This window comes from Cinclus cinclus, chromosome 5, assembly GCF_963662255.1.
Source record: "Cinclus cinclus chromosome 5, bCinCin1.1, whole genome shotgun sequence".
Lineage (NCBI taxonomy): Eukaryota > Metazoa > Chordata > Aves > Passeriformes > Cinclidae > Cinclus > Cinclus cinclus.
Window position 1 is genome coordinate 5,869,032 of NC_085050.1, and position 22,813 is coordinate 5,891,844.

The 22,813-nt window shown below is 47.2% G+C and overlaps 1 protein-coding gene across 1 annotated transcript in view; it reads right to left on the reverse strand.

The window, feature by feature from the left end:
- Positions 1-2,756: 2,756 nt before the first annotated feature.
- ATOH8 (atonal bHLH transcription factor 8) overlaps positions 2,757-22,813 on the reverse strand; it is a 69,274-nt gene continuing 49,217 nt past the window's right edge. Inside the window, exons 3-7 of the mRNA XM_062493232.1 lie at positions 8,351-8,406; positions 8,169-8,267; positions 6,119-6,268; positions 3,243-3,293; positions 2,757-2,802 (exon numbers count right to left, since the gene is read on the reverse strand). Of these exons, the coding sequence (XP_062349216.1) occupies positions 2,757-2,802; positions 3,243-3,293; positions 6,119-6,268; positions 8,169-8,267; positions 8,351-8,406 (402 nt within the window). The remainder of the gene's footprint in view (positions 2,803-3,242; positions 3,294-6,118; positions 6,269-8,168; positions 8,268-8,350; positions 8,407-22,813) is intronic.

The window sequence follows — 22,813 nt, forward strand, 5'->3', positions numbered from 1 at the left end:
ACAGGTGCAGTTGGACACCCAAGTCCCTCAGAAGCTCTCAGGTACCTTGGTCCAGCTGTCAGACAATCAAGGGAGATGAGTCTTTGTCTCGGAAGAAGAGGAATTTAGGACTATTGTTAGATACAGGTTTTGCTATGTTCATGCCTGCAGAGATGAGAGGGACTGAATGTGAGTTTGTAACTCTGCAGCCTGGGGGGACGCTTGCGGGATGGCTTGGGCTGGAACCTCCTGCTGCAACGGGATATCCCCAGCCACTGCTTCTAACAGCTCAGGCTGCATTAGAAATTTCAATTATTTTAAATACCTGGGTACCGAAAAGCTGTCCCCGTGCCTGACAGCAGACCTGGGGGCTCGCAGATAAGAGATGCCGGATGTTACCCGGTGGTATAAAAACAGACGAGGTGAAATCGAGGAGCCGAGGAGGGCTCCCTTTGGTTAGCAAGTGCAGCTTGGTCTCTGCTCGGAGCTGGAGCTGTGGGAAGCATTTTCCGAGCGCAGGGGGAGCGGGAGCGAGGAGCGGGCGCGCAGCCCCATCTAGTGCCGCGGGATGCGCGCAGGCTCTGCCCCAGCGCCCGCCGCACCCGCCCGAGCATCCCAGCGGGAAAAAACCCTCAGCTACACGCGCAACAAACCTAGGCTGCTGCTGGAATGTGAGACTGAAGTGAAGGGCACGGGAATGAGTCGCTTTCCTTGCTCAGCGCCCAAGCGGAGCTCAAGATAAGGGCTTTTATCCCGTGGTTCGTACAGTTCTTGTGGAAGGGAGCCGTCTTCAGCTCTAGAGGGAGCATTGCTACACGGGTTGTTGGTCGTTCCGTTTCCCAGGAACGGGGCTGATGCACGAAGGTCTGTCCAGCCTCACTTAATCCTCTATGTCACCAGAGAAATTTGGAGGGCAACAAAAATCCTGAGATCTCTGAAAACGTGGCTGGCAAGGACACTTGGGCAAGCAGAGACCAGCTAGTCCAGAGAAGACCATAAAGAATCAATAGCAGAGACAGTGATTACCTTCCTCTCTCTGCATCTTTCTGGGGAAAAGACAAGAAGTAATGGACAAAAAATAAAAAAAAAAAAAAAAACCGAAGAAGCATCCTGGGAGGTTTAGGTTCAATAAGGAGGTTTTTCTAACAAGAGATTAGAGAAGCATTAGTATGAATTGTGCTGGGAGGTCTTCCAGCACTGGAAAGTTTGAAGACTGTATTGGATAAGCTCCAGCCAGGACTGTTTCAGCTGCAGCTGATCCCACTGTGGGCAGGGGATGGATTTAGTTGCCCTGAGGGAGGGAGTGTTCTTTCCAGCCTCTCTTTTTGTCCTTTCGATTTGATGCATGATATTAGACACTGATACTGGGGCTGTGGTTACTCACTCTTACTCCTGAGGCATTTTTGGCTCTTTCCTTATAGGACATGCCATGAAAAAGTCATAGAACTAGGGACAGACTCTTTGCTGTAGCTAAAGCTGATGCTGGGGCAGAGGGGATGAAATGTAAGTCCTTTATTCCTTTATATCCTTTATTCAGAATGAGCTGCGAGCTGAACCCCACCATGGCTGAAATTAGAGCATCTCCTGGACTGATTTGAAATGTACAATCTTGGAAAAAGCACCTTATCCACTTGCACAGGTTATTTTGTTGATGTGTCTTCAGGTATGTTTGAGCGCTGGGACTAGAACTTACCTTTCAAATTGAATGGTGATTGGGAATGTCAGCTTAGAAGAGGAGGTGTGGGGACAAAAAAGGTTCCCATTTTGCAGAAATAAAGAGAAGGCTCAAAATTTGCAGGCAACTTGTTCTCTGCATTTGTTTTCTCTCTCCTCCTGTGAAAATAATGTGTGAAATCTGGAGAAGCCAGTTGGAGCCAAAGGATGTAATCGACCCTGACACTGTAAAACACTTCCCTGTGAAATCCTGCCTGCAGCCTGTCCAGGGAGGATTTGCTCCGTGGCTCATTGCTCTCTCAGCTGGCATTTTGCTTCAGCTGCTCCTTGCACCTGCAGCAGGGGTGGCAGTGGGAGGAACTGCCAGTGAAACTCACAGCACAGGTGGGGTGGGGTGGGGTGGCACAGGGGAGATGTGTTTCAGTCTGTGTACAGCATACACCTGATGAAGCCACCCCAGTGAGGGGAGGGGTGGGTTCTTTGCAGGTACACACTTGCACAGCTGGGAGCTGCACTGATTGATGCCCCAGCAGGGTGTGAGCTCACCCATCAGTATCCACTGCAGCTGCTTCTGCCATGTCTGATACCCCTGAGGAATCTCTTCCTTGTGTTTGAAGAGCCTCTGCTTTGTCTCTACTCCAGGTTTTCTGATCACTGTATCAGTGAAGAGAGAAAGATAAGCAAAACACCACTGGTTAGGACACCGGCCTGGAAATCTCAAGCATTTTTCCCAAGCTCTGTTTATCTCTGACCCTCAGCCCAAACCTTGACTCTAAAGGGATTGTGTGCATACCACTGCTGCTCTTGTTTCGGGATATACTTGCAAGCATAACTTGTTCTTGGCCCCTTAGCTAGCCTTGTGAGCCTGTTGTGACTCTTGTTGGGGGATGTAGCCTGTCCCTGATCCAGCCCATGTGGCAGTCAAGTCTCCTCCCTGCTGTGGGCTCCTTTGCTGACTGCTGGTAATGGCTGCAGGGTTAAGGCAGTGCAATGACATCTTTTGGGCCCCTATTCCAGCTGACATTGCTTGGAGGTCTCATCCTTTTTAACATAAGCTGAATCCTAAGCATATGTGGGCTAGACAGGGACAACACCACTGCTTTCTATCCAAAGAGCATTTCCCGATCAGAGTTTTGCTGTGATTTCCCTCTGCAGTCCACAAAAGACAGAGTTGCCATAAAATGATCACACCTGGTAGTACAACTTCCTGATGTATCTATGAAGAGATCCTGATGTTCAACCCAGCAACTGGCAACCATCAACATGCAGAGTTCCAAATGAAATACTTTCCTGTGCAGCTTTCAATCCTTTGACAGAGATATTTCCCAGTGCAAAGCTGCCATGAAAATGTAATCCAAAACCACATAATTTCTCAACCAGTGGTGCTAGGAACATGGCTGCAAAATCCAGGAATGAGGCAAATGCACCTGGACTGTTTTGATTCTGTTCTGACTTTTTTTTGCCCATCTGTAAGAGCTGTTAGGCAAGAGCTGAATGGTGCTCAATTCACCATCTCAAAAAACAGCTGTGTGGCAGAAAGGAAGAAAGAAAGGAAGAAAAATCACAGGGAGATGTAACATGCACTTTACCTCAGCAGGTGAAACTGCAAGCCTGCAGTCACCTCTTGTGTTACCAGCTCCCTGGAAAGAGGGAGGACAAGAAAGTGTGGTCTTATACAGAAACAAGGAGGCAAATGAGTGTTGAGGCCCTTTGTCCAGCTGATGTGTACAGACATTGCTCCAGGAGGACCTGCAGGTCCAGCACTGCATTCCTGTTGGAGAACCATGGACTACCTCCAACCTTTGAAGAACACTAGGGGAAGTTTTAAACTGGTGGATTTTTAAGCAGGTCAAATTTTGATGACTTTTTTCCCCCAGTGGTTGTTGTGGTTTTTTGTTTTATTTTGTCTTGTGTGTTTTTTTTTTTTTTTTAGCTAGTTAGTTTGTTTTTGTTGCTACTTTGTTTGCTTGTTGTTTTTAATATCCGTGAGCCCAGATTGAATTGGGACCCTTGCTTTGGGCCTCAATTCTAATATGACAGCAGTTCATATTTTAATGCGCCTGCAGGCAAGGATGGCCACAGCAGGTAGGGCAAGCAGGTCAGAGGGGATGTGGCTGCCACTCAGCATGTTGCCTTTTGCTGTTGCCTGCACCTGGCTTTCACTTAGTCCTTGAACAAGTCATTGGTAAATTGAATGAAAAGAATTTGTTCTTTTTTTTTCATTAGGTTTACTGAAAAATAAAGATTATATACTGAGACCTCTGCCCGCTGGTCCCCCAACTAGCTCATGACCATTTAAAAATAAACCTTACATATGGGGAGAGTTGTTAAAGGTATTACAAGTTCATAAACAATGTAAAAATCTCTGCCTGGGCAGGGAAGAAATAAAGGTAAGTAATTTCCCACCCAGTTTCTGCCAGCCAGCTCTGGCTGAAATACTTGTTGGGAATTGAGGCTTGCTTAATCCTGCTGCTCACACACCTTCTAACTTTGGCTTTTGCAGGTGCAGTTTTAGGAGTGAATTTAGAGTTACAGAAGCATGATCCATGGGGTTTTTCAATTTGCTAGAAAAGAGGATGCTTGAAATTTTAACCAGGCGTCTTTACAGGCAAGAGTTTCATCCTCACCAGACAGAACTGATGGATTTTAATGGCTTCCTTGATAGCAATGAGCAAGGAATCATGTTAGGATTAGGAAACACAACCCTGCCTCATCTCTGGGTTGAGCTGGAAGGAATGGAAGGATCAGCAGAAGTGGATGCTCACTAATGCTCTCACTTGCTGTGGTTATCCAACCTGCACTGCTTCTCCACCAAAGCCCATCCTGAAGGAAACTCCTGTGGACATTTGTGCTCTCCTTGGAGAACCTCATTTGCCATTGGCTTTGTTTTTCATCCAACAGAGAAAGCTTAGTGGACATAAATCAAAAGGGACAAGTGCAGTGTATGAAACAAGCTATTTCAGTATGTGTATTGGGGGAATATCAGAAAGTCCTTTGCAGCAGCCAGGAGATTCCAGGTTTGGCTATAGGACTATAGTCCATAAAAGTTGCTGGGATAGCTCTGGTTCTTTTTCCCCCAAGAAAGAAGAAACCTTTTTCTCTGTTCCATTTGCTGCTTCTACTGATGCCAGATTTTCCTGTGTGAATGCATCTCTTTTCCTTCACACCCTCAGATAGTCTTTCCATTGATTGCTGCCCAAATTTGTGGTCTTTAGATCTTGGAGCTCAGCTCTGAAATAGCATCCTTCCAGATGAGAAGGAGGGGTGAGGAGCTAAAAAGCAATGAGTTTCACTTTTTTATCTATTACAATGCTTCCCAGGCTATGTGGTTAGAGAAGTGCAGAGCTTAGGAAAAATCCAGGCTGAGGACCTGGCCCCTGCATCAAGGATTTCCTTTCTGAGATGAGCTGTTGGTCTGCTCTCCAAAGTAAGGGTCTCCCGCTGTTTTATGTGATTGTATTGGGTTTTTTTTTGTCACACACCTCATTCAAGGGGCATCTGCACAGTTTTCTCATGGAAAGTGCAATCATTTTCTGGAACGTGTTGCTGCGGAGTATTGCTGAATCCAGGCACTTAGCAAAATTCAAAGGGAGATGGGATATTTGCATGGATCACAGCACTAGTCTGGATCCGTAAGGGATTATGTTAACAGGTTTTGGAGCGTATCTGAACTGTGCTTTCAGCCTTAGCTGCTGTCTTGTGCTTAGAGTTTATGAGGAGGCTGTCATGATCAGGAGCTTGTAGTCTTTCCCCAGCAGAGCCTTGTGTTGCTTCTGAAGCAGTCCATCCATCCATCCATCCATCCATCCATCCATCCATCCATCCATCTATCCATCCAATGGTCAGTCTCCAGCAACCCCACACACCCCAGAGAAGAGCACACAGCTGGTGATTGCTGTGCAGTGAGTGCTGGTGGCTCCCAGTCACCCAGGTCAAGGGGGCCAGGCTTGAGGAAGCGAGTCAGAACCAATCTGCTTGTTTTATTCTTTCCTCTAGTTTCCAATTTATACCTGATTTGCTACTGTCCAGTCCCATAAAGGGGAAGTGTGCTGATGGTGGTATGTTCCTCTGCTCCTAATATGGTTTACCTATTTTTTTATTGTTTTACCAGCCATCTTCCTTGTGTTTTGAGGGGATGCTCTGCCTTTTTGCAGCCCCTTGTGTTTATCTTGGCTTCCCACTGGCAACATTTTTTACTAGGATGCTTCCTAAGTGCACCTACATCATCTCTGTCTGCCTTTTTGGGAATCACAGCACTGATACATGTGAAATTGTGTCTGGCTAAAAAAGCACCCACATGCTTTTGCTTTCTGTGCTGTTTAAGAAAGCCTGTATTGTGGTTCAAAGGAAGTTATTACTAATTTTACACTGCTCAGTCTGTTTATAATTTATGGGTGCCGCAGGTATCTTCATCATCTGAGCAGGCTTTTGTGTGCGGGTGCCTCGGCATCGCGGCACCTCTCACTGCTCCGGTTCGGGCTCCATCATCTCTGCGTGCTGCGGGAGGGAGCCAAGGCTGCCCGAGAGCAGCACCAGCAGCAGCAGCAGCAGGATTGCATCCTCCCCTCTGCACCCCCGACACCGCAGCCTGGCCCTGCCCCGCTCGGTCTCGGGTCTGTGTGACCGCCCCGGACACGCGGGGCCGGCAGAGGGCAGTGACAGACAGACAGACAGACGGACAGACGGACGGACTGATGGGTGGAAGGATGGATGGGTGGAAGGATGGATGATGGATGGATGGATGGATGGATATGGATGGATGGATGGATGGATGGATAGATGGATGGATGGATGGATGGATGGATGGATGGATGGATGGATGAAGGGATGGATGGATGGATGGATGGATGGATGGATGGATGGATGAAGGGATGGATGATGGATGGATGAAGGGATGGATGGATGGATGGATATGGATGGATGGATGGATGGATATGGATGGATGGATGGATGGATGGATGGATGGATGGAGGGATGGATGGATGGATGGATGGATGGATGGATGGATATGGATGGATGGATGGATGGATGGATGGATAGATGGATGGATGGATGGATGGATGGATGGATGGATGGATGGATGGATGAAGGGATGGATGGATCAGTGGGTGGGTGGGTGGGCCGGTGGATGGATGGATGGACACACAACCTATGACAAGGGTGTTCTCCCAGGCTCTTTATCCAGGATCAAGGGCCAATTCAGCCTGAGCATGAGTCCTGTGGGTGGCTGGAGGAGCCCGGGCTGATGGGGTCAGGGCTCCATCTCCCATTTCTATAGCAGTGCCAGCAGCTCCAACCCATAAAACCTGAGCTTGGTGCGGGTCTTTGCTGGGATTGGGTGTCAGGGGGTGGGGGGGAAGGATTTAAAGAGTTCCCTGCACAATGCTAATCCTTGCACAATTCTCAGGGAGGATTTATCTTTTTGGCATAATTAATTTTGTTTCAGTGTTCCAGTGTGGGCTGGGGGAAAACACAGATGAAATACCATATTCTGACCATAGATGTTTGCCTGAGCACGTATACTGAGAGCAGATTGCAGACTGAGACCTTAGAAGAAGATGCCAGGAGAGAACTGCCACCCTAACATATGCATAAATATAATAACATATTTCTTTCCCTTTGACTAGCCACCTCCTCCTCCCTTTAGACTCCCTGGTTACAGACTCTGTGCCCCAAAGCGTTGCACTCAGGCACTAATTTGCACCAACAAAACCTGTGTATGTTCCCCAGAAACCCACTGATCAGTGAAATTTGAAGCAGGAGAGCTGAAATAAAACGTTCAATATTAACCTATTAAAAATTCCAGGAGGGTCTTTCTACAAATTGACTGTCTCCTGGTTTGCCCTGAATAGCAGAGTGTCCTCCTTATACTGCAGCTGCTCTTGTGAGGTCTCAAAAGACATGCAGCTCAAGGCCTGCTTAGCATTTAGATGGGAGACCTCCAAGAGCTTTGGCTGGTTGAGAAACAAGCATTGGAGTTTTTGTAAGTGGCATTTTCCTGTCCTGAGTCATTGTTGAACATGCTCCCATTCCAGCAGCAGCAGAAGGTCTCATTCTTCAGTGCTGTCATTCTGGCACCCAAGAGCTCTCCAAAGTTAAAGCCCATCTTGTCAACACCAGATGCACTGAGTTACTTTGGGTGTTTGCTGAAGAGGAAAGACACATGTGCAGGACATGGTCCTGGCACCCATCACAGTGTTCAGTGATGGATAGGACCTTGGAATTCAAGAACTGAGCAAAAATGACATTTTTAATACAGCAGGGTCAGGTTAGGTGATACCAGAGGAAGGAACTTTGAAGGAGGGGTTCAGATCTCCCTGTGCTTCTATGTATTGCTTGATAGCACCAAACTGATGGTAGCTGGTCCTGACCCTTCCCTCCAAGGGTTGCTAGGAGCAGCCTCACTTCTCTCACTGTGCCTGTTGCTCTTACAGATACATCACTTGCTGTCTTCTGAAAAGCAGAACAGCTGTCCAGTCTGTTTCCCCCAGACTCTTCCAGGTGGGAATCATTACTGCTGATTTACACCTGGTGATTCAGAGCAGAAGATGGAGAAGATGAGGATGTTCTCCTCAAACAGGAGCAGGACAAACTGCACCTGGAGAGTTTCTTTGCTGGAATGAGCTGGATGTCTGGAGGGAGCTAAGCTCCATAAGCAAAGGGATTCATTTTGGTGAGACAAAAGAAAGTGTTTTACTGCCAGAAGTTTATTGCATGGAATCTTTCCAGCAACACCCTGAAGGTCACCAGAAACTTCACACAAATGCACAACTGGTTGCAGGGTACAGTATGGAGCAAGGGTAGGATATTATTTTAGAGCAAAGCAGCTGTATGACATGGATCTTTCTTTTCTTCCTGTGGTCCTGTGTCATCCTAAGGGCTTACAGCTCCAAGATGTCAGTTTGCTGACTCTGGCCAGGGTGACATACAGGCAAAAGACACTCTGCACACAGCAGTATGGAGCTGGCTACCTTTCTCTGAAATACATGAGAGGAGAGGAGAGGAGAGGAGAGGAGAGGAGAGGAGAGGAGAGGAGAGGAGAGGAGAGGAGAGGAGAGGAGAGGAGAGGAGAGGAGAGGAGAGGAGAGGAGAGGAGAGGAGAGGAGAGGAGAGGAGAGGAGAGGAGAGGGTGATTCTGGTTCTTCCTGCAGGGCTGGGGACAGCCTGGCCCCTGTGGCCTGATCCTAATTGCTCTGTACTCCAAAATAGTGCATTGAATAGAAATTACACTCACACCTGTGTGTTCACCTGCAGAGGCTTCCCAGAAGGTGGGGACTTAGCTGGTGACTGCTGGTGCTTCTGAGGGGGTGCAATTTCAGACTATTTCCATGGGCTATTGGCATGATTTTCCATCTTCAGCAGAAACAAAGACCAAATAACAGATTTTTCCTGATTTCATCCTCAGACTGATGTGGGTGGAGAGGCTCTATGAATTACTGAGGACACAGCTGATGTTTTGTGGGGTTCCCAGGAATTTGGCGTGGGTGCCTTCAGCCAGGGCTGTTTTGCTCTAAAAGCAAACATGAGCTCTTGGACCTGACCCTGTGGGATGCTGACACCACCTGGCAGAGGGGCTGTGCTCAAATCGGGGCCACTGTATGTGTTTAATTTAGAGCTGGAGGAGGAGAACTATGGTGAGTCCTGGGTCAGTGACAATGAGGTCTGGAGTCCAGATGTGCAAAGCCTGGCAGCACGAGACAGGAAGGCTGTTTAGAGAAGAACATTTTGGAAGTCTGGGGGAGTGCACAGTGGGATACTAGATCTCAAGTTAACTGTTCAGCCAAAAGGGGAGGAATCTAGCAGTGGTTTTATCAGGCTGGGCTACTGCAGGAATTGCTTCAGTTGCTGGCCAGGAGTGTTGCTGAGAAACTGGATCCTGCAGCAGCCTTATCTGATGGGTCAAGGGAACAGCTCCCAGATTTTGCAGAGTGGTTCCTCTCAGAGGAGGCAGTGGGGCAGCGAGCTGGCTTGGGATTGCTGTGTGAGCTTCTGAGGGTGCCCAGAGTTGAGCAGTGCTTTTGACTGAAGGCTGTGCCTGTCTGGAAGGAATATTGCAGAGACAGCAGAGACACATTGCTGCTTAAAATCTGCAGAGCTTCTGTTGGTTTTGAAAGCTGAATTATCCATATTAGTTTACCCCCACGGATGGATTGGTGAGGCACTGGGACTGGCTGCCCAAGGAAGTTGTGGATGCCCCATCCCTGGAAGTGATCAAGGTCAGATTGCATAGGGCTTGGAACAACCTGGCCTGGTGGGTGCCATCCCTGTCCATGGCAGGGGTGTTGGACCTGGTGATCTTTAAGGTCCCTTCTGACTCAAGCCAACCTATGATTCCATTGAAAATGAGAAGGAGGTTCTGCAGCAAATGGTGCTCCTTAGATACAAAATCTCATGTTTCAGTGTTGGTTAGTCACACAGTCAGCTCCTCAGGAATGAGTGTGAGGTCACTGTGGTGGCTGGCTGGAAGCATCTCCTGCTGCAAGGTCACCTCTGCACATTGCCCCATCTGTTCCTGTTGCTCTTGGCAGGTGTTTAGTGCCTCCTGGGACAAGTATTGTCATGGTTGCTGTGCCATGGATGCGGGATCCATTTCCAGAACAATATCCAAGCACTTTCCAGCATCATGACTTTCTTTGAATGCAGTGTGGGAAATGAGCAATGCCAAAATGAATAATGTCAAAATGTGTCTTGAGTCTTTTGCAAGGACTATGGCTGTGAATAGGCAAACCAGACCTTTCTAGTGTGCTTTTCTTTCTGCTCATGCTGCACTTGGTGTACCTTACATCATGAGAACAATGCTCATTTTTAAAATGGATATTTAAATATTTTATTCCATTAAATCAGTAGTAAAATGGGAGTAAAAAACCAGTGATACAGAGAAAGACACTAACAGGCAGGAAAGCACTTGGCTGGTGGGAGCCATGGTCTGTACAAATCTCAGGTATTTCCAGGAGTAAACAGCAGCTGGGCAGATTTGAGGCATGTGAATTTTGAGTTAAGCACTGGAAGCTCCTGTTATGTGTCTATCAGGTGACCAGTATCTTTGGTGGGTACAGACTGTGAGAGATGTTCCCTTGGAAAGCTCAACTGGGAGAGATGGAGAAGGGCCTTGAGGAGAAGCTGTGTGAGGAGAGGCTGAGGGCACTTGGTCTGTTCAGCCTGGAGGAGACTGAGGGGAGAGCTCCGTGCAGGTACAAATCCCTGCCGAGGGGAAGAGGAGGGACACACACTGATCTCTGCCCTGTGCCTGGGGACAGTGACAGGACTGAGGGAATGGCCCGAAGCTGTGGCAGGGGAGGTTCAGGCTGGATATCAGGAAAAGGTTCTTCCCCCAGAGGTGTCTGGGCACTGAACAGGCTCCCCAGGGCAGGGGTCACAGCCCCAGCCTGACAGAGCTCCAGGAGTGTTTGGACAATGCTCTGGGCACAGGGTGGGACTCTTGGGGATGGGGCTGGGCAGGGCCAGGAGCTGGACTGGATGATCCTTGTGGGTTCCTTCCAACTTGGCATATTCCATGATTCTATGAAATGTTGCCATGGCAGTAATTTTGGATATGACCCTCCTCATTCAACAGAGAGGACCCACAACTGGTTTGCTGTGGAGGTTACAGCTCCTCCCTGGGCTCGAGGGGTTTTCCACAGGTCAGCACTATCAGATATCTTTGTTTTACAGGGATGTTCATGTAGGAGCTCTTTGGTGATAAACTGAAGGTTTCAGCTTAGGTTCACCCCCTAACTCAGTTCCTTGACTTTGAAGCAGTGTCTGAGCTCCCTCTGAAGTCAGTAGAGATGAGCTGCTCTAGACCTAAGGTTTGAATTGTCTCCACAGGCTATAAAGAAAACACAGAATGGTGGGACATCTTACTAAAAATACGGAGGGATAGGATGGCTCCAGTCCTCAGCACTCTTGACACTTGTAAAGCCCACTGTCCATCATGTTTGCCCATTTCTCTTTCAAGACTACACCATTAATAACGCTTATCCCTGCAGACCTTGTTGCCATCCTGCTCCTCAGACATGATCAAAGCGCCCTGTGAATCTTGTAAAATTTTGGGTTTGCTGTTATGGATTGCTGACATCAGTGATAATAAACCCTGAGCAAAGCTCCAGCTCTAGGATCTTTCATGGATAGCTGAGCTGGGGACACCTGTGCTGAGCCTGGCTCTCATGTCTCCCTCCCTCTTCTCACACCCTGGTGCCAGGACCTGGCTCATTGCAGAGGACCTAGCAAAGAAGAGTGGGTTTTAAAACAGTATCCTATAGAGAAGCACAGCTTCTGCCTGGCCAGAGAACCAAGTCCCTGCACCACAGGAACACAACACAGCATCTCAGCTCTGCCCTGGGAGCACCTTTTGCTCAAAGCCATTGTATCCTGTCAGGGAACTCCCAGGAAAGCCTTGGGAGCGGGATTTCAAGAGTGGGTGTTGTGGGGACCCTTCTGCCAGCAGGTGTGGGGCAAAAGGCCAGATGACACCTCAGAGCAGAGCAGGGAATGGGGCAAGCCCTTACAAGGGAATGTACAGTATGCAGGGCACACGCAGGCAGCGTCCATCAGCCAGTACAGTAGCAGCCTGGAATAGTTTGGCTGGGTAGCCCTGCATGAGGGAACGGTCCTGAAATAGGTTGATACCCCTGATGTTATTTTTGTTGCGCTGGAAACCACAGCCCTGGCATCCTGAGTGGCTGCTGGTCCCCAGGTGGCTGTGCTGGGGGGTGCATCCTAAGGTGGGAGGTTAGGAAGTCACCTTCCAGCTGGGAGAGGAGGGGGATTTAGAGGCAAATGGTGGAAGATTTGCAAAAATGAGCTTTCAGTGCTCTGTTGTTGAGAAATACAAGCGTGGCTTGGGAAGTCAGTAACTTAGGATGCTGAGGGCCAGAGGTGGAGAGAGGCCCAGGAAGGAATCCCTCCTCTCTTCTTGTGCAGCTTCATTATGTGCACATCAGCAAAGCTCCACTGCTGCAGTCATCTTTGTCTCTAAAGCCCACAGAGCACAGTAGACGCTTCTGTCGGAGCCACCATCTTTAAATACACCTCACATTGTAAAATACCTCCTAAAGTGATGGTCTCCACAGTAGCCAACCAAATTTCTGGTTCAAAGACTGTCCCAAAAGCAATGCTAGGGCTGCAGCCTTAAATCACTTAGGACCATGGAGTTTATGAGGTCTGTAGAAACTTTCTGACCTCAGTGATTCATTTTTAGCCAAAAGCTCTATTTTTTTAGATCTCAGCATGAGGCAAACTTTAGCAGGAAAATAATTCAGCACTCAAAAGCAAATCTTTCAGAAAAAAAGGTGTTAAGACTAAAATTTCATATAGGAAAGTTGGGAGGAAAGCTGTGCCAAGCTTCACGTGTGAAGCAGGCTCTGACTTACCGGGTCCTCAAAATAAGTGACCACTTTTATAAGGTGATGATGATTTCCACATTGCATGTTCCTGCCTGCTGTGAGTGGGGATGGAATGGGCCAATTTGCTGTCATTTGGGTCCAAGGTGGATTCTTCTTTCTCACTGCATCTGAAAGACAAACAGAGCAAAGAATTTGACTTTGAAATTGAGAGACTTTTAGGTCATCATATAGCTTCAAAGAGTTGTGCTTGAAGACACTGCAGTTCTAACTACTAAGGTGCCTGCACAGTGACAGCAATGTAACACAGGATCATAAAATGGTGAAATATCTCCAGAAATGGAAGCATATTTAGGTGCAGGGTGTTCTTCTCCCATGCTCCTTTACTTATGGAATATGAAAAGCATGGAAAAAGGAGGGATCATCTCCTTTCCTCCTTCTTGAGATAGTTCCTTAGGCAGATTTAGGGCTTGTTATCCTCTGTGGGTGGCTATGGAGAAAAGGATGTCCTTTGGGTGCACGGGAGTTGTTCCCATGCAGGAATCCTTGAGCATCACTTGTTCTTGTGGCTCCCTAATGAGTCAGGGGAGGCAGTTCCTGTGTTAGAACAGGGAGCTGAAAAATGAGTGTTTCAGATGAACATGGAGAGAGAAGGGGCCTGTAGGGAACTCATAGTTTTCACAATATCCCGTCTATGAATTCCCCATCTACTGCTCTTGGAATGAAATATCATGGCTCATTTATTCTTGTCACCATTGTGAGCTGCTCTGTGAACACTCTCAATTTAAATTATACTTTGTTAAAACATCATCAACATGGGCACAAGAAGAAAAATATTCATAGGTTTGTCCTGCTCCTAGAAGAGTTTAATTCCTACCTTTGCAACCAGAATCCATGTTTCTCTTGCAATTTCTCATCCTTCGTAGGAAGGACAAAACCCCTACTGTGGTTCTTCCAGTGAACTGTCTGCCTAGAAACCCCAAAGCTGTGACTTTATTTAAAGCCTGAAGGGGCCAGCTCTGGACTGTGTCAGGCAGGATGTCCTGGGACTTCAGGTCTTAAGAAGTGATGGGTAGGGAAAAAAACAAACAAACAAAAAAAAACCCAAAAAAAGAAAACCAAAAAAGGAAATAAAATGCCATTTTTTTTTCTTTTCCCAAAGGTCTCCTTAAAATCATTTCATTTTGAAAAAAATGTGCAAGAGCCATATGCTTAAATGGGAAAATGGTCTCAATTCACAAGTGTGGGGTTAGCTCCTGGCCTCACACAGTGTTTCTCCAGGGCAAATGATGAGGAGGAGAATATCTTTGGGCAACTCACAATGGAGAGTATTTTCAAATATTCTGTGCCTTCATCTTTCTTGGGAGGAGGGAGAGCATGCTCCTGAAGTCTGCACATTGAGTATATCTGAGGTGAAAATATTTTTGGAATAAATATTAAACCAGTCAGACATGGGCTACTGCATGGTGGATAATTGCACAGCTGCAAGACTGCATTTCTCTCTGTTGTCAAAGTGAATAAAATTCAGTTATTTTCTTCTAGATGCACTTGTAGATGTGGTGGAGCTTTTTGTGGCTCTTTTGGAATCAGAAGAATTACAAAAAACAGTTTCTCTCTGATGGTTCCACATTCACCCTCTCTTAAATCTGATATGATTCCTCACATTTCCAGTCTGCAATGGACAAAAAGTCCTAAAAAGACTTGTAGATCATGGAAGGGAAGAAGAAGTTCAATTCCGTGTAGGAATGGTAGGCTTTTATGTAAAGTGATTCTGTACCTGTGAGAACAGCCATGGATTTTTATTGAAAAAATACATGTAATGAGTGCTATGCTTGGTAACAGCATCCCCAAGATTGAACCTAAATCTATGGAAAAATAGGGTGTGTGGTGGGAAGGGTTTAGTTGCCCTCATTTGGGATGACTGGGATAATGCAGCTGCAGTAGATGTGAAAGATAAAGTAGCCTGGGAGTGTTTACAGAATGAATTTGAGTTACAGCACCTGAGTTAAACTGAGAATTATTTAGGTGTCTCAAGGATATCAGGGAACCTGTATTTCACATATGTTTATGCATCAGACACAATTAAGCACAAATCTACTTCTGCAACAGAGTCCTGGTGGGCATGAGCACAAAATTGGTTACAAAAATGGCCAAACTCATGGAAAAATTTATAGTGGGCCTTTTACCCTTACCTACATTTCCAAACATGGACACTTTGATGGGACCTCAGCGTGGTGCTGTTGACACACCTAAAGGATGGGATGCCATCCAGAGGGAGCTCCCCAGGCCCTGGGGGCTGCACACACTGAGCACAGAGCCCATGGGAATCTCATCAGTTTAACAAGGCCAAGTGCTGGTGTTACACCTGAGTCAGGGCAGTTCCTGGTATCATTCCAGGCTGGGGATGGACAGACCAAAACCAGCCCTGCCAAGAAGACCTTGGGGGTGCTGGTGGATGAAAACTGGACATGAGCTGGCCACGTACACAGGCAGCCCAGGAACCACCCGTGTCCTGGGCTGCATCCAAAGCAGGGTGGGCAGGGTGAGGGAGGGAATTCTGCCCCTCTGCCCCGCTCAGGTGAGACCCCACCTGCAGTCCTGCCTCCAGCCCTGGAGCCCGGCACAGGAAAGACCTGGAACTTCTGGAGTGAGTCCAGAGGAGGCACCAAGGTGATCAGAGTGATGGAGCAGCTGTGCTGTGAGGACAGGCTGAGAGAATTGGGATTGCACAGCCTGGAAAAGAGAAGCTTTAGGGTCACCTAAATTCCTTCAGTACCTGAAGAACTTACAGGAAAGATGGGGCAAGACTTTTGACAAGGACATATAGCTACAGAACAAGGGGTAATGGCTTCAAACTGAAAGAGTATAGGTTTAGATTAGATATTAAGAAGAAATTCTGTACTGTGTGGGTCAGAAGACACAGGAACAGTCTGCTCAGGGACATGGGAACAGGCTGCCCCATCCCTGGAGTGCTCCAGGCCAAGCTGGAAGGGGCTCTGAGCAACCTGGTCTAGTGGAAGGTGTTGTGTCCCTCCCCATGACAGGGTGTTTAGAACGAGATGGTCTTCAAGGTCTCCATCCAACCCATGCCATTCAGTGATTCTATAATGTCATTGGGACATCTTAGGTCAAATCTAATGTGTGTATCCATGTCTCTGTATTTGCCTGCGTGTCCAGCATATTGATACCTCCATATTCATGTAATTATATGAGATGTAGGAGTAGGAAGGATCACTTGGATGCTGTAACCTTTGGTGTTCCAAACAGCAGTGATGTACAGACACCCCCACACTGACTCCACATCTTCATTAATTTAGTCAGATCCATCTCACTGAAAACCACTTTTTGTCATGTAGTCCCTATTGGAAGCCTGTTCCAGGCAAGAGCTTCTCAGAGGGTTGTTTTCTCTCTCTAATTTTTTGCTTAATTTATTCCTGGCCTCTTCATACCCGTTTGTTCCTGTGCCAACATTGTCTTTTAGCTTCAATAGCTCAGCTGCCTCTCTGATGCTTGCCCCAATGTATTTATAGCCAGCAACCGTGTCTCCTCCCAGCTTTCCTTCTGTGGTCTAATGAGCTTTTTTGGCACATGACTACCTAGGGAGCAGGGATGTGCAGACACATCTCAGCTGGTCTGACAGTGGCTGGCGCCCACGGCAGCCCCAGGGTGTCAGGGCAGAGTGAGCTGAGTGTGGCAGGAGCAGACCCAACAAAGAGCTGCAGGGCAACCTGAGCAGCTGATATCCCTGCTGGCATCTCCTAGGCAGCAGTGCTGGAGTCACACTGCTGTGCCCAAAAGTCGTTGCTAACAAATGAGGAAGAAGCTGTGCTGGTGTTTCAGGAACCAAGCATGACCTATTGGTGAGAGTCCCCAAAGCCAGTTTTTTTCCTCTAAGAAGTTGAAGAAGTGGTGCAGCATGAGACTAAACTGGTATTTCTATTCAGAGATGCCTATTCCTCCCACGTCACTCAGCTGGAGAGGTGGGGCACTCTATCTTCAGATGACTTTTAAAAGAATATACTGAAGCTTGCCCCATTCTTTGCAGTCTTGGTGGGACTTGTGGGTGGAAAAAGAGCCACAAACTGTGGGAACAAGAGGTTTCTGCCCATCTTTTACCTATTCTGGTGTCTACACACAGTTCTCCAGACAGGGTGTGAAGAGATGGAGAGCATGGTTTTGCCACTGATGCATTAGGTGACCCTGTGACATATATTGCACCTCTCTTTGCTTTCTCATCACACCTTTAGCCTGTGTCCCCCCTGGGGACTGCATACACTCAGCATACAGCCCACAGCACCACAGGGACCCTGCTTTTGGGCTTCCTATGACCTTCTCCAGCAATGCCAGCAGTCGCTTCCTGTGCTGTTTATTGTTCCCCTCTGCCTCTGAGCCAGCTGCTCACATTGCAGAATTTACAAGGGCTGACGGTATTCCATGGGAAGGAAGTAGAGCTGCATTTTAGCTTATATTTATGTGGTTCTCCTACTTCACCTATGCTTAAGGCTTCTGTGAGATCTGTCATCACTCAGCAGAAAGGAAGGAAACAATGAGTCCTTGCCTGAAAGTGATTTTTCTTTTGCAGACACTTCTGATGAAAACAGAAGTCTTCTTGGGTTTGTTAAAACGGAACTGAATCTGCTGCAGCTGAGGGTGGCAGCAGTAATTTGCTTTTCCTGATCCATTTTGTTTCAGCCACCTGGTTGTCCATCCTGCTGTCTCCTTTTTGGTCTCAAACTGCTCTTCCAGTGCAGTCTGGCTGCACCTCTTGCCCCTGTAGAAAATGGAAACCCCAGGAGAAAACTGAAGCTCACTCAAAGCACTGCAATGTGCATTTTGGTCTGATGGTTTTCCTGTGGTCAAAAAAAATAAAAATCCATTATAAAAATTATTTATTTTGAGGGAAGGTTGAAACATCAATGGAAATGTGACCATACATGGACAAAAAAATCCACCCTAGTTATGTGCATCCAATGTTTGCTGCCATGTTTCAGGAGTATTAGATACAACACTTTGCACGTGATGTGCTGCTTTCAGATATGTCTGAACCTTAATACAAAGGCAATAATTCTAGATGCTTTATTTCAGGATATATTGGAGAGTTCATATGAGGTTCTCACACACAGCTCTAAGAAATATCACAGTAAAGACCAGCTATAGAAAAACCTTTCACCAGTACAGAGTTTTTCTAGGAATAGTATTTGGAGACAATGATTTCCCTTTTTCATCTGTCTCCTGTCTCTTCCTTTGACAGCCTGTCTGATATCACCACATGATTCTCAACCAAATCAGAACTCTTCAGTTCTGCCTTTCTTGCTCTGACCACATTAGCAAACTTATGTTCACTGACTAATTTTGTGAGATTTATTTTAGTCTCCTTTGACAGAAGGAAGAATTTCAAGAACATTTTAACATGTGGATGGGGAGCAGGGGTTGTTGGAGATTGGTGCAGCAGAGCCAAAGCCTGGTGGTGTGGACACCCATGTGGGGTAGGACAGATGAACTTTTCTCCAGTCTGGTGGCATCAACATGAAGACAAGCTGCACCACTTTAACCCATTAGCACCAGTGGGAGCCACTCAAAATGAAATAAAATGATCCTATTTTCCAAACAGCGCTCAGCAGGTCAGATGTTTGTCACAGGGATGGAGAAGAAGATGGTTTGGCCTGTGAGGATCTGGGGACATGCAGGGGCAAACACCCAGGGTGCTGGGGACTGCTGTGGGGTGCCCGTGGTGGTGCAGTGACCCACGGGGCCGTGTGTGTCACCACTGGGGCAGAAGGATGTGGCATTGGCTGGGGCGGGCTGAGTGCCACGTCCTGCTGGAGCCGTGTCAGGGCTTCCAGGCAGAAAGCAATTTATCAACCTCTTGTGCTTACTTTCTCCTGACCTGTGTGATCAAGAGCAAATTGCCCGGGACGAAACAAAAAAAGCGAATAAATGAAGGGGGATAGAGGTTACAACCTTCCTGCTTGCAAGGGGAGGCTTAAAATGGCATTTGAGGAAAGCGCTGGGTCTGTCCCATTGTGGGGCTGCCTGTGCTCACTCCTATTTTTCAGTGTCTGCAAATATGTGCTAGAGGGAATTGACAGCTGCATTTTTGTCAGCTCCCTCCACAAAGGCAGAACTTGACATCCTGCTTCTCTTTCCCTCTTATTTGTCTCCTCCCGCCTCCCCTTTTCCCCTGTCCACATGACAGTCATAAAAAGATAATGGAAACAATATGGGAATAGTCCCTGTTAGAGCAGCTTCCTTGTGTATGAGAGCTGCATGCAGTAGCTGGGGAGGCTGTGAGGTCCCTTTGGAAAGCCAACAAGGGCAGGTCATTGTGTCCTTGTTTCCAAAATCAGTGCTGCACTAGGACCGGTGGAGTGGAGCCATTTGGATACCAGACACTGGGCACTGCACTGGTGGGATAGGAAAGCCCAAGATGAGGTTATTATATTTGAATTGGGTTTTGTACTGAAATGCTCTTTAGGGCAAGGCCATCAGAGGGTGTTAAAAGCATCCTGAACTCTCTCCTCCTCCCATCCTGGCCATGGGTCTTCCCAGTGCCTGCCAGGCAGGAGCTGCTGTGGATGGGCCTGTTGACTGTAGCCTGCTGGCGGCTGTTTGCAGCCAGGAAGGACAATATGCTGATTGCAGAATCCGGTTTAATTACTCACAGCACATGCCATTAAGAGAAATTGGCTCCGCTTTCTCAGGAGCAACACATCTGAACTGACTCACCTTCATAAAACTTGGCTCACATGCTAATTAGATGGCTTGGCTTAAAAAAGATTGAGCCCCTATTCTGCCACCAGCTCACAGGACCCAGTGTTATTTAAAGATCCTGGATTTCCTTATATAAGAGTTCAATTGTTTTTTCAACTGCAAAAAAAAAAAAGAAAAAAAAAAGACTCAAAAGAGAAAAGAAAAAAAGAAAAAACTCAACCCACCCTTTAAACAGAATATAAATTTATACATCATTGAGTTCTTAATTTTCATGGAATTTCTCTCCCCCTCACAGACAGAAGTTGTATATACAGGATTTTAGTATTTCCTCTCCGGCTCCAGCCCCAATTTGAAGGACTGTAAAAGTTTGAACCGATTCCAATAGTGCGCGGTTTGCATGGTCTGTGCTACTCTGCAGAGTCAAAACAGCCCACACAGTAACAGACATGCAGTAAATCTTGGGAGAAGTGTTTCCTTTCTTCACACACACACACACACACACACACACACACGCACAGAGGATTGAAATTCAATTATAGTTTTAAAATAATACTGAAATTTGGAGGCAGAGGATAAAAAAGCAAGCGGCGCTCCTCACAGCGAGGAATCCGGCGTGTTTTGAAGCACGATCAGGTTTCAGAGAGCTCGGAGCTGATGATAACGTGTTCAGCATATTCTGTGGTCAGGCTAGTTTGCAAACACGGACTCATTATTACTGAATGATCACAGCAGTTAATTGTCTTTGGAGAGAGGTTTAGAGTCCCCTTGTACTGTGCTTTTTTGTCTGTCCCATGTACTTTCTCTCAGATCTCGGGAAGAACAGAATGTAAAACTACAGATCATCAAATTAGCCTTTAATAATGCTGTGAGACCTGCGTGCACCACAAATACACAAAATCCTTCCTTCTCCTCTGCTTTTTCTCCCTTGCACATATTATAAACAAAGGAAGAGAGCAGCAGGCTCTGTGTCAGATCTACCTATGTTTTCACTTTATCTTTGCTTCCATCATGTTTTTGACTAACTATATTGTTGTGCCTGTAGGAGAGGTGCCATATCATCAGATATTTGCAAAAATCTCAGCAGCAGCAGTGAGGACTGTGAAACCCAAAACAGCCCAGGACTTTGCTGGCTGAGGGTGAGGCACGTTTTAATAACAGAGTGACATTGGGCTGGGAGTTTGCCAGCGATGCTCACATCAACCCTGCAGCGTGAGGCTGGGCTGAATGCTGTGAGAAGGGATGTTGTTCTCTACTGAAAAGGAGGCTGAGCTGTGATTTTGGAGAGGAGAGCAGCCCATTCTGGGGGAACTGTTGCTGTCTCCCATGCAGGAATGAGCCCAGAGACTGGATGTAAAACCTTTGGCTTCCCTTCCAGGTCAAGAAAGTCTGTGAAAAGGACCCGGCTGAGAGATAAACATCACAGAATCATAAAACAGTTTGGCTTGGAAGGAATCTTAAAGACCATGTAGTTCCAAGCCCCTGCCATGGACAGGGATGTCACCCACTAGATCAGGTTGCTCCAAGCCCTGTCTAATCTGGCTTTGAATACTTCCAGGAATGGAGAATCCACAACATCTTTGGACAACCTGTGACAGGTTGTCTCTGTGAGGGTCCCACCACCCTCACAGTAAAGAATTTTTTCCTAATATCCAATCTTAACCTGCTCTCTTTCAGTTTGAAGCCATTCTCCCTTGTTCTGTTACAATGTGCTCTTGTCAAAAGTCCCTCTCCAGCTCTCCTGTAGCCCCTTTAGGTACTGGCAGGTTCTAGAAAGTTTCCCCATGGGCTTCTCCAGGCTGAACAAGCTCATCTGTCTCAGCCTGTCTCCATAGGGTAGATGCTCCAGCCCTCAGGGAATCCCTCTGACTTCCTCTGGACTTGCTCTAACAGGTCCACGTCCTTCTTATGCTGGGGATCCCAGAGCTGAACACAGCAATCCAGTGGGGTCTCACACAAGCAGAGCAGAGGGGCAGAGTCCTCTCCCTTGACCTCCTGGTCACACCTCTTTGGATGCAGTCCTTGCTTTGATGCAAACTTGAGAGTTGGGGAAGAGACTGGGCTGGGGAAGGGGAATACAGGGAGCAGTAGCAAAAACTAAGAGAGCAGCAAGGAGGTAATGCCAAGGAAAGGCAAACGCAGCCCGTGAGCCAAAGAGGTCTGCTTGGCTGTAATGTTCCCAGCTCTGAGATTTGGTGGTTGAACTTTGCCTTGGAATTGGTTGGATCAGGTGGAAAATCCATGGGGGTTACACCTTTGCTCTCTTCCAGCAGGCATCAGCATTTGTATTTCCAGGAGTATCTCAAGTACTGCTTTCCCCACAGTGGTACATTGGCAGGTTTTTTTACAGGTGTTCAGGGGCAAACCCCAAAACACAAAAAACCCAAAATCCAGGGGTGAAGACTGAGATTCACTCTCTGCCACAGAGGCTTAAAAAGTGCCTTTGGTTGGTGCATTTCTGTAGTATTCAGAAAATTAGCCAGGAGAAAGGAGCAGACGAGCAACACCTTCACCCACCACGTGAGGTTTGCGCCTCCACTTGAAGTTTCCTAACTGAAACCTGTGATACCCAGAACTTCAAAATCTGGTCCTGATTACCAATTCCTTTGCTAACAGAATGTGGGTCTGGGCTTGTAGCTGAGTGCAGTTCAGTCCTGCATCCCTGTAAATTTGGACAGAACAGGCTGGAGGGTTGCACATCAGTGAAACATTACTGAAATATGTCCCTGCCCATGGATTTCAGTACTGTCTGCTCTCATAAGCAGCTTGTTGCACAAGTCACATTGCCTGTGGTTTTTCACTGGTAGATAGATCAAAGACTTTCCAAGTGCTTTGGATGTGCTTCATCCCACCTTTGCTCCTTTCTCTTTCCTCAGCAAACACTCTGCCATCCAGTCATTATTTTCACCCGAAGCACTTGGTCGACCAAATTTAGCAAAGGCAGGGTGGCATCATACATAATTTGGGTTTCTAATGGATTTGTGCAAACTGCTGGTGGGGAGAGCAGTGACTTGGTCCCCAGAATGAGGCCACAGCCCCCTCCACTGCTGGGCATGTTTTTCTTGTCCTGGGAAAAAGGGGAAAATCTGTAGGGGAAAGGTCTTCAGGAA